Genomic DNA, 12055 nt, shown 5'->3' with positions numbered 1-12055 from the left:
CCCAGCAGACTGACATTCAACGCACATCATAAAAATGTGATTTCCACTTGTATCAATTTAGGCCTGGCATGAAAAAATCATCACATTTATAACTATTTGAATTAAAGTGCTGTTGTACTTGATATATATTAATTATAAGATATCGACGCCATGTGAGCGGACAAATATATAATTTTATCATAAAAGCTAACACGTTATAATTTTGCAGCTACAATGAATATTTTGAATTTAATATGTTAATTATAGAGATTGATCTGATATCACAGCTTTTGGGGTTTAGCAGTGTAGCCCAATCCAGAATTCGGGTATACTCCTGATAAGTGGGTTATGAAGCTCATGATCAAACACCTTCGAATATTGGAGCAGAAAAATAACAATATAACTATATTATTAAATGTGCCATAGTTATAGAAATGTCGGAACGCCGAACAACCCATTGTTGTTACTACGGTATTCGGTACCTTCAAGTGGCCTTAATAACATGGTTTAGCGACCCAAGATGTTACTAACAGAATGCCAATGGTTACCATAACTACTTGCTTAGTTAGAAAAATACCAAGCTGCGGCCTTTTGGTCTATTACTATTCCCATGATGACACGCGAATAGTTTGTTGCGTTCATGGTTGTAACCAATTCACGGACTTCCGAGTAACTCCGAGTCCACTCGGTTCATTTTCATTTTGCCATCGAGTCAGCCCGAGTCCGAGTAATTCTAATAAAGGTTGCGTCCAAGTCTAACTCACAAATGTCAGTCACGAATCGTCTAACGACAGTCCCACGAATCGTCTAAGCATAGTGCTGTAAAGGACTATTGTCGGATCAGGGTTAATCATCATGAATCCGAAATGTGGCGAAATAGTGAATCTTCTACTGCATGGTCGCGATAGTGCAGTTTGATGAAAAGTCTCAGGCTTTCGGAGCAATTTAAGAGCGAATTTTCACTTTGAAAACGTGGATGTGGCATTTATATATTGTAAAATTAATTAAAATCTAAAATGTCGTCGCGGGCCGCACGAAATGCTCTGGCGGGCCGCGTGTTTGAGACCTCTGCTATACAATATAGGTGTCCTCAGCTATACAGAATACCCTCGGACGTCGTCCACGAGGCATAATTGGTTCAAACCTTAAAAATATCCTGATGCTTCATTCCAAAATGGTTAAGTGCGATAACATCTTGCTCCGTGATTACTCGATTTCTTGCTACTCAAATTTGGCGTACAGCGGGAGCGAGTAATAAGCGTCAATCAGCGGGTGAATAGATCCAGATATACAGGTTTGTCCATCGTCGGGCCGATACTTACTAGTCCGTAAACCACAATCATACAATACACAACCGGTTTCGTAGGAGAGGAAACCTTAATAGATCACAGATTCCTTTACACTAACAAGTTTTCAATATAGGCTTATCTCCAGTCTTGCCCCGAAGGCAAAGGCAGCTGCATGCCTAAATGGCGTGCTAGAATGAGACAAGATCTCGCAACAGAGACAATACAAGATTTTTTGGTTTTCCTTTGAGAAAGTTGTGGGACGTCTTATACGTTACGTATATAAATACAGCGATCGCAGATCCGTCTTGTCACAGAATCCTCTTCCACACGAAGCACAGGTCAGGCCGAGTACTGAAAAATACAGTTCGGAGCTTATCTTTTGATCCTTAGCAAAAAGTCATAATTAAAGGAATATTGAACTGTCTGCCGAATTGCGGATTACAGATCGGAATTACGTCATGAGAAAAACTGGCTCTGCATCTAATATGCTATATAGCCTGTACTTCCGGGAGCAAATGGCAAATGGCGTAATAATTGATATAGGCTATTCAGTTTTACTGCTATCGATTTAGACTACTGCTCAAATCCTTTATCAGGTTCTTTACTTTCAGATATATAAAGATGAAGTTCATTGTTCTCTTAGCCCTGGTTGCTTTTGCATATGCCCAGGAAGATGCAGATCTGGATTCTCCAGGTAAGAATCGGATAGGTTCCTATTTCGTGAATTCTTCTTCCTGTACATATACCTTTATCTACTATATATACAGTATGTGCGCTAAATGCACACTTCCAGGCTAGTCAGTGAAATAATACACATCGAATTTAGGCTATTTTCCACCCCCCACATAATGTTATACATCATACGAATATTGAGTCCCTTCTTTTCAGTTGTTGGGGAGGAAAAATGGCCCGAAAACGAGGACACCAATGGTGGATTCTTGGCTGGGTTCGTGTACAGCAATGTCGAAGAAGGTAGCTGCTATTTCAATCTGCCAGAACCCGCTGTTCTTTTCCATGTGAGTAGTGTGGTTTCAGTTGAAGTTGTGAGAAAAGAGGATATGTAAAATTAGAAAAAATTGCAGCTAGTACTATGATTCATGATTCATTCACATCATGTGAGAAATATCATGAAAAAGGCTTTAAATTTCGCAAAGAATTTGAGGAATCAAGGAATAGTGGTCTCAATTGTACCTTCTTTGGGATCAGTCCTAATCCGATGGAAAACCGGTTCTGCTACTTTCATCAGAGACGTAGCTTAGTGCAAGCCAGTGTTGGGATGTTGGGACTCGAGTCACCTTTTTCGTATGACTTGACTTCAGAGAGAGTGAGAGAGAGAGAGAGAGAGAGAGGGGAGAGAGAGGGAGAGAGAGAGAGAGAGAGAGGGAGAGAGAGAGAGAGAGAGAGAGAGAGGAGAGATAGGGAGAGAGAGAGAGAGAGAGAGAGAGAGAGAGAGAGAACGGGGTATTCATTTCCACCTGCACCATCGAGATGCTTTTGACGACGGAGATGCGATACGACCGTAAGGTCGTCTAGTCAGCAACCCCGTACTTTTCTCTTCCATGCTTTCCATGCTGAGCGCCTAGCTGGATAGCTGCTGATACTAGTTTTCGAGTCTTTGGTCTGACTCGGCCGGGAATCGAACCCACGACCAACCGATCTAGAAGCCGGACGCATCACTATTACATTATCTCGCTCGGTGACTCGAGTCACTTGGCAGAAATGACTTGACTGGACTTGACTCGGCGCATCAAAAATTTAGATTGACTCGTGACTCGGAGCAAAATTCATGAGTCAATATCAAGTCATCAAGTAATCGGTGTCAATAAAAATCACTGTATTTTGCATATGTTCGGATTGCTTGCGAACCTCTTATGTAACCTGTGAGAGCGACTACTCATTCAATGATCGTGTGATTTATTGAGCCTCCATTGCTCTCTCACAAATAAATTGACCACAAACGAAGTGATCGTAGCTTATCGCTTACATTGCCGTAAACTAGTAGTAAAGTAATTAAATAGCAAAATATCCATCTCTGTTTTCTGTTCTTACATTACCCAAACCTCTAGTTTTAGTTAAATTGAATTCGAATGTAGTTTATATATATTCGTAAACCATTGGCACAGGCTTGAATTCTATCGCACGAATATGTAGGTGGTTTATGTATTCAATGGTATCAATTTGTTTCTCTATTCTCTATTCTCTATTTTCGCTGGTAACAATAAACTGAGGATATGGAATTACGCGGATTAGGAGTTCTACGTCTATGTGAGCGATACAACGCCTTCCTCCGTGTATATTAAACTCTATATTCGTTCATGAGTTCAAAATAAATAACCACTCAACCTGTATTTCAAACAGATAGCAAAATGCAATGACGTAATCATGCCTCATACTTCGAAAAGGCAACTTGACTTGAATTGTGACTTGACTCGTGACTTGACTTGACTGATTCGACTTGACTCGAGTCACCCGCAAAAATCGAGTGACTTGACATGACTCGAGACTCCTTCGAAAATCGATTGACTTGACTCGACTCGAGTCAAAATGTGCAATGACTCGAAATGTCTTTTGACTGGAAGGTATACTGGAAGGTATACTATAGTGACTTGATGCCAACACGCGGGTGCAAGCCCATGAGAGTAATTGAATTCAATCGTCCAGCACACGGTGTTCCTGCTTCTTATTCAATTTTACTTATCTTAGGTATTGAACGGACATATTGTTACCGGTGACGGCACCAACCCAGTGGAAGGGCGATACACAGTCGCCGCCCCAGCGGGGTGGGAAATGGAGAACGGAACTTTGAGAGTTCTAGTGTACGCCGGCCGAGGAGCTCTCTTCAACGCTACCGATGTTGAGTTCAGCTGTGATCCCCTTGACGTTGCTGAGTGTAAGTAACCACGACAAAGTAGCGGAAATAGCTTTTGAGATCGTTTCAACCTCGCAACTATAAATGGTTCGCGAATAGGAATTTATTTAGCGTATAGGTGCTCATGCCCAACGATTTTTGATATTGCTCACATTCACCAGTTTTAACTGCTTCTCCACACCCCTGAAGTGAATACAGTGGAATTCTGTTTTGCTGTGAACAAATTTTAATGACACATCTCAACAAATATTAACATGGTTGCTTTGGAATATAACTGAAAGATTGCGGTTATCATATAGTATAGACCTATCCTATCCAAATATCAATATTTTTACCTTTCTTCAGTGTCTGTCTACTCTTTCCCACAAAACGACGAAGTCAGTGAAGCCAGCAGCAATGTTTTCTACCGACCTGGATACCACAAAGGCGACTCTTTGACCATCACCCTCCCATCACCCGTAGCTCGATTTAACGTAAGTTCGTTGAGTCTAGTCCTGCAGTTTGCCGCTTATATAGCAATTTCTGAATTGTCCTTCTAGATCACCGGTGCCGACGGCAGATGGGAAATCACCAGCTCCGACGACGGTCTTACCCATGTTGTAACTGGATTCGTCAACGAACAGGGTGTCGATGACCAGAAGGAAGTAAGTGATCTACTATAACTCAGGGTGTCCAAACCAGACATGGGGTGATTACTTCGTGAATGTAATCGATTGCGATTACGATTACTTGTGAATGACGCGATTACGATTACGATTACGATTACAGCAAAATCAGGAAGTAGTCGATTACGATTACGATTACATTTGAAAAGTAATCACGATTACTCACGATTACAGTTATTTTGCATCTTAAAAGTTATATTGAAAGACAATAAATGGATGGCGCTAAAAGGCCTAATGAGATAACAACTTTCTTTAAAAAAAGATGCGATATTTGTTTGTTACGTCATAAAGTACCCATTGCCCATTTTATAGAGGACGATTTATCGCACCCAACGATTTGCATTCTTGCTAGGTCCACAACTGCCGCACCCCAGATTTCCTAATATGGTGGGGAGCGAGCTCGAGGGGGACTCAAAAGTATTTCGTAAACCAACACAGATTATAGACTATTTTTGAGAGATTTCATGAGCTTGAAAATTGTCTACGACCATCGCAATTTAAATGTCTCTATATAGCTTAATTTTGAAATACATACGTCTCCTTCTCAAGAAAAAAGCATGCATAATTTATAGTAACAGGCATTTAGGTGCCAGTCAATACCGCGCCACGACACACCAAAAGACATATGCAGTTTCGACCAGCATGCAACAATCCACGAAGTGTGCCACTAATGAAAGACATTGGCCGAAACTTGAGATATGTGTCCTTTGTCAATAGCCGCGCTGGGTGGGCGTGACTAACAGTCCGGTCCTTCCAATTTGAGCCCACAATGCAAATACCACCCGGGCAGCCACAGAGCATTAAATACATGGCAATTTGTATGTGCGTCACACGCAAGCATTTCTTTTAGTCTGCTACGTTTGGGCCACTACAATATCTTTTGATGATATAACAGACCGGCGGTCACGAATTAACAACATGCCCTAATGTAATTATTAGTAGATACCAGATGTGATAATTATGAATTACGTGCCCCCAGCTTTTCAAGTAAATCTGACCATGGGGGGGGGGGGGGGGGGGGGGGCAGAGAGAGGATTAAAAATGAATAGTAATATGCTGCAATTACCAATATTTGTGATGAAATTAAATTTTTAACTTGAAAATTTACCACCCTATGGGCGCCCAAGACCAACGTTTGGAGTGGGGGACGATTTGCTGTTTTGGTCCTGATTCTAGCTACAAGCCACGCTAACACTGTTTATAAGCGGGTGGCTATGGCGGCAGGTCTAAATGTTGAGTTGTGAAATAACGATTGGCGCCCGTTTCAAGTAGAATCATATGAGAATAAGAGAAAGTGAGCATAAAATTCTGCCTCCAACTTAATACAGATAATGTAATGCAAGCGGCCATCACGAGAAACGACTCGCTTATCAGCAGCTGTTGATTTTTAATGCTTCGTCGTGGAAACCGTAATGTTTTATTTGACGAGTATAGGCCTACAAAATTTCAAACCTTTGTCCGGTGTACGTTCGTACTACATCGGACTACTGCTCGCCAAGCAGCAACGGTCAAACTGCGTTTAACTAAGCATAACCAAACATCAATACATACGTTACTATTTTAAAATAGGCAGAGTGGTGATTAATTGTCCTATGCTGCGAGGTAGCGGCGTCTGGAATGTATTGATAACCTGATATACAGCATGGGGAGTGCTCTTACAATCACACTAATGTACATCGAATATCTATTCACTATGTGTGGATGGAATATATTGATAACCTGATATACAGCGCAGTGATAACCTGATATACAGCGCGGTGAGTGTTCTTACAAACATCGAATACCTATTCACTATGGGTGGATAGCCAGATACTTCTTACTTACGTAATGACCAGCAAAGCTAATAGGCCACTTCTGACGTAATAATGAGCAATGGCATTTAAAAATCTGACGTTTGTGATATCACTAACTGGTGTAATCCTTGTTGACGAAAGTTCAGTTTATGTCATTGTCCTGTACAAAAAAAAGTAATCGTTCTTTCACAAAGAAATCGATTAAATATGGGAAGTAGTCGATTACGATTACGATTACTTCCGATTTTTTCCGAATGTAATCGATTGCGATTACGATTACTTGAAAATGCTGTAATCGTCGTAATCGATTACGATTACTAATCGCGATTACCCCATGTCTGGTCCAAACTACTACCCACCGGACAATTGCATCCCGCGATCCGATTTTTCTCAGCCCACATAAGGTTCTGAAGTTATTACTGAAAACGGTCCGCGCATGACTGCTCGTCAGCTGAAATGTGTTGAACATTACAGTTCCAACATCAGATTATGGCCGTCAGTGGAAAAGTGGGTATAGGAAATATATACTAAACGGTATCGCATCCTGAAAATCAGCCAACGAAATATATTTAAGGATTTCTTTGCTTCTAAGACCAACATTACAATAGTACATGTGTATGAGCTGTGAGATATGAAAGTCGCGATCCTTTTCCGATTCAGGGGCTGGCTTAGGAAATTGCAATTCCAATTGGTAGTAGAAATGACAGACCTAAAAAATGCGACATATTAGTAACTGGCATAACCAGGGAGTGCAGAGGAAAGGCAATTTTATACCTTCCCACAATTTTGCACTTAGGTCACTGTAATGCCATACGTGTACGCCATGTCCCAATGGATCCGATCGATTTTTTTTTCATCCACGCCTCAAAATACATATCCTGGCTACGCGTATGTGTACACCAGTACAGTAATGACTAGGGCAAGTTTTTGCAACTTTTTTCTACAGCTTCCGGTAGCTTCCTGTATACTCAGAAAATATGCAGTATGGTGTTTTAAGCTATTTGATGGAGTTTTATACTGCAACTTTTTGCAACTTTATTCATTTTGTCATGCGAATGTTTAGTCCAACTTTTATCATGTATTGTGCAAAATGCAAAGGGCTAATTTGAAAAAAAATCCTATAAAACTATTTCTAGTATGGTTCTCTTTTTGATTTGCTTAAAAAATAGCTATGTGATTGATTAGCTGCATCTCAATGTTATCTATGACGCAAAGGCTTACAAGCTAGAAGTTGAACAACCCCAGCCACGCACGATATTACTCGTACTATACGTAAATAGGTCGTTTGATTGATTGATTGATTGATGTTCTTTCCCATTTCACGGACGCCCAGGCGAGATCGCCGCTAAATACGTTTTCACTGGGACACCTTTTCAGGCTATTTTGTTAACGTTACCAACAGAGAGAGAGAGAGTCTTTATTTTCATCGAACCAAAATACATAACAAACGGCAGTGATGGTGGTACAGAAAATATGCGGGCACAGTATTCGGTATTAGATAGGAATGATCGATAAGACCGTGAAGGTCATCTAGTCTGATCACACCAGCATCAAACAGGTACACTTGACTCTGAACAGTTTGGCTGTAAAAAAATGTTTAGTTAAAGGAAAATAGAAAAAAATTAAACAATGGTAGCAAATGATCAATGAAGCAATGTCTGGGCGAGGTAGGGCAACAGTGTTAGTGTAACGACAAGAGGTGATCAAGTAGGGCATTTTTGAATCTAATATAAGGCAATTCACGGATATGTGGTGGTAATGCATCCCAGATGATAGGTCCCGAGTAGTCGATAGATCTTTTAGTTAGGTTGCTATTGGGTGGGGGTAAGTAGATGTTTCCTTTAGACGAGGATCTCGTGTTATGGGAATGGACATGTTTAGCAGGTATGAAAAAGTCATCAAACACAGGAGGCAGACTATTGGAAAAATATTTGCGAACAACTTTTGATACTTCGAAGCGATATAGTTCATCAACTCGCAAAATTCGATGCTTACGGTAGTAAGGCGATAAATTGGTACGTAAAGGTACAGATGAGATCAGTCGTATCGCACGGTTTTGCAGGGTTCAAATTCTGCACAAAAATGTTGTGCATGCATTTCCCCATACTACGATTCCATATTGCAGATGAGAGTGGAAAAGAGAGAAGTAGATGGTTCGTAGTACTGATCTGGAAACCAAAGATTGGAGACGGGTCATTATTTCCACACACCGAGCTAGTTTTGATATTGTGCATTCAATATGCTGCTTCCAAGACAATTTGGAATCAATGGTGACGCCGAGATATTTTGCTGAGTCACATATTGAGATTTGTTTATGATTGATGTTCACAGTTTTTTTTGCAATGCCATGCACCATGTTTGCAGACCTATGGGGGGTTGGGTATGGTATTCGACTGGTTTTATGGACTGTCGCTTTGTTGTTTGGCTTTTTGCGGAAAATTATTTCCGCATTGCATTGTTTTCTTGACACGTACCGGAAAAATGTAATTTCGGCGGTCTCGCCAGGCAGTTCGCTAAATGCGGAAGAACCGATTTTGACAGCTCCGTAGGAGCTGACAGCCAAATGCTGCCATGTAGGTTTGAAACCTAAAGAATGTAAAACTGTATACAGGGTCGATTGAATACCGAAGAAAGAAACCAAACTAGCAGATGTCCCTGTTGGATTCTGCAACGGAACCTTTCGAGTATCTCATACCCAAATAATTCCAAAAAATTAAAAATGCAAATTTTGTTGAAATTAAGTGCAACTTTTTCACAATTTTAGTGCAACAAAACTTGCCCTAGTAATCATACGTGTCCATATGTCAAGTCAACTACAGGGTACAACTCTGATCTCGGCGTATTATTCTGTAGTTGACCTACATGAAAAATGTTTACACGCCTATGCGATTATTATACAGCCCCACATCTCTCTTATTTGACTACTGTTACGTTTTACAGGTCCATTTCAGCCTTAATTATTTGGTCACTGACGAAGACAATCCCAGAGAGAACTGGTTCTCCGCCGGACAAATCACAGTCGCTGTCACTACTGTGGAAGAAGAGGATGAAGGAGTAGTGGTATAGAATGAAATTGAAATTTTGGATATTATTGCTATTCATCTTCAAAACAAAACGTAATCATGAGTAATTGATTTACGATTTGCGGAAAAGATATTTCAACTTTTGCCTAATAACTTCCAATGCTACTGTTTGCTTTGCATTTCAATGCCATCTACAACCGAACAATATCACGTCTGATCTATACCGTGGTTGTCTATTGTTTTGCTATGTGGAGACTCAAATCAGAATTGAATTGGGGTAACGTATATGGGGTGATATGAAGCTTGAAGACCAAAGTTGGGAGGCAAAGAAAACGATATCCGTTTCTTTTCTTGCGTAACCGTACCCCCAGTCTCCTCTGATGCCTGAAAGTTACGTAATTGGTTTGACACACAGCAGCTATATCGTGCTTTGGAAGGAAAGTAACTTAATGTTTTTACGTTTTTTTATGGATTACGACGAATGCAAATGATTAATGAGACATGACATTACAAATAGGGGCTATCTTCGTGAATATAGTGAGCTATGTGGTACAGGGGTTATTTCACTTGGTTGTTAGAAAAATTTCCCTCATGACAGTGATGAAATTTTATCCCTTCTATTTTTCAAAATCAAGATTGTAAAACATGAGTGATTTTTTCTAACATGTGGAGGTGGAAGCCAAATGTTACAGATCTTCATGTGTAGGCCCTACTGGCGCCGAAATACCCTGTTTCCACTGTGCACATTCCCAGATGTAGGCATCCCACCGGCCTTCAGCGCCCTCAAGTGACATTAAGAATATACCGTTCTCCCATGATTCTGTAAATCATGCATATCCCTACTATTTACATTTTTATTTTTGAGGAGGGGGTACCGGTATTAAACTAAGTAATCTAATGACATATAAGCCGTACGTAGCGCGAATAAAAACCCAATCTGAATAACTCCCTAAAACTTTAGTTTATGTTAATTTATGAAAAATTTACAAAAATATGTTTTTCAAAAATAGGCATGTGTTTAACACAATGACAAAAACATGTTTTTAACAGGTGTTTTAAAACAAATTGGGTTTTAAATGTCACCTACTAAGTTTTTTTATTGTTCTTTGAGCCCTGGCCAGTAAACAGAAGAGTCTCAAATTGCAACGTAGCTTACAAATTTCATACATACACTTGGGAACTGTCGACGATAACAGATAGCAGATGCTTAATAAGCATTGCTTATGCAGAGAGTAATTATGTACAAGATTACTTTAAATCACAATCAATTTGTGTGTAACATAAGCCGGCGTATGCACTAGGGTCGCATTTAAAACAAATGGTGGTTTAAAACACTTTGTTTAAAACATGTGTTTTAAACAAAAGCCTTTAAAAAAAATTGTGTTTCTTTAAGTTGTAAAATCATGCCATAATTGTGTGAATACTTTCCAAAGAAAACATGTTGTATGAGCCTATACGGACAACTGCCACCCGATATAGCCGACGTATATTGATATGGAACGGTTGGAACCCGCAAAATAGTCGGTTAAACAGTTATAGTACAGATATTTCGTCAAAGGAGCTATATTTACCCTATATTTTCAATTGTCAATGTCAATCTACTATGTCGTTACAATTGAATATTCGTGACGTCATGGCTTTGAAAAAGAACTGCAATACCTACTATACCACTGTATGCCAGCGTTTCTGCAATATTGTGGTGACATACCAACGACATTTCAATAACCGACATAGTTGCCTATGTTGCCATTATATCGATATAGGCATGCACTTACTTTTAAAGCATCTACCCAATCCCGTAGCGCTAAACATGAATGTCACAAATCTCCGTAAAAGAAAGACATGGTGGTGCGTGGAGTGGTATACACAGGAGAGGTTGTAGTTCGAAATCGAAACCCCGTCCTTCTTGAATGCCAATTCTATCTACAATACTTATAAGCTCATTAAGCAATTGGTTGGTATCACGCTGTCGCCAAACAATGCTAAGACACTTCTCAAGTAGAAGCCTCGCATTTCTTAACTGGTATCTAAAAAGGAAGTGCAAAGGTCCCACTGATTTGCAATGTTCCCTTAACACTCTGTTGATGCACAGTTGATTTTGGGCACCAGTAATCTAAATGTTCCGCGGAAGGCTTAGAGTCAATTTTCTACAGCGATATCCTAAGACACGCGTATAAAACAGGTTTTCGAATTAGTTTGACGACGTTTGCAGCTCTATCTGCGGTAAATACAGACGCGAAATAACGATCGTACATCATATACTTCAAGCTGAATCGAATAATACATAATATAACATCATTGGCTGCGAAATGACCTGAGGATTATATTTGTTATGTTTTTGGGCACCACACTCTGTAGCAGTATACGCAGTGTAGAGATTGTACTGTACAATATCTATAGTTGCAATCTATGTGTAGATTACCCACCTACTGATAGA

At 40.0% G+C, this 12055-nt stretch overlaps 1 protein-coding gene across 1 annotated transcript; it reads left to right on the top strand.

The window, feature by feature from the left end:
* The first annotated feature begins 1473 nt into the window (after nucleotides 1–1473).
* LOC145433845 (uncharacterized) lies at nucleotides 1474–9845 on the top strand. Its single transcript, XM_080311101.1, has 7 exons — nucleotides 1474–1606; nucleotides 1880–1962; nucleotides 2157–2284; nucleotides 3972–4158; nucleotides 4483–4610; nucleotides 4677–4781; nucleotides 9536–9845. The coding sequence occupies exons 2-7, from the start codon at nucleotides 1890–1892 to the stop codon at nucleotides 9659–9661; spliced, it is 747 nt and encodes a 248-aa protein (XP_080167227.1). The 5' UTR covers nucleotides 1474–1606; nucleotides 1880–1889; the 3' UTR covers nucleotides 9662–9845.
* The last annotated feature ends 2210 nt before the right edge of the window (nucleotides 9846–12055 follow it).

The sequence above is a fragment of the Botryllus schlosseri genome, chromosome 2 (assembly GCF_051294905.1).
Source record: "Botryllus schlosseri isolate E-star chromosome 2, Bs_hap1, whole genome shotgun sequence".
NCBI classification, from domain to species: domain Eukaryota; kingdom Metazoa; phylum Chordata; class Ascidiacea; order Stolidobranchia; family Styelidae; genus Botryllus; species Botryllus schlosseri.
Note: the sequence above shows the minus strand (reverse complement) of the source record. Positions and strands in the feature narration are given on the sequence as shown.

Excerpts from the sequence above, each read along its gene's own strand:
- LOC145433845 (XM_080311101.1), top strand. The coding sequence starts at position 1,890 with ATGAAGTTCATTGTTCTCTTAGCCCTGGTTGCTTTTGCATATGCCCAG. Across the intron at positions 1,963-2,156 it reads TGCAGATCTGGATTCTCCAG|TTGTTGGGGAGGAAAAATGG; the intron begins GTAAGAATCGGA and ends CCTTCTTTTCAG. Across the intron at positions 4,782-9,535 it reads GTGTCGATGACCAGAAGGAA|GTCCATTTCAGCCTTAATTA; the intron begins GTAAGTGATCTA and ends TACGTTTTACAG.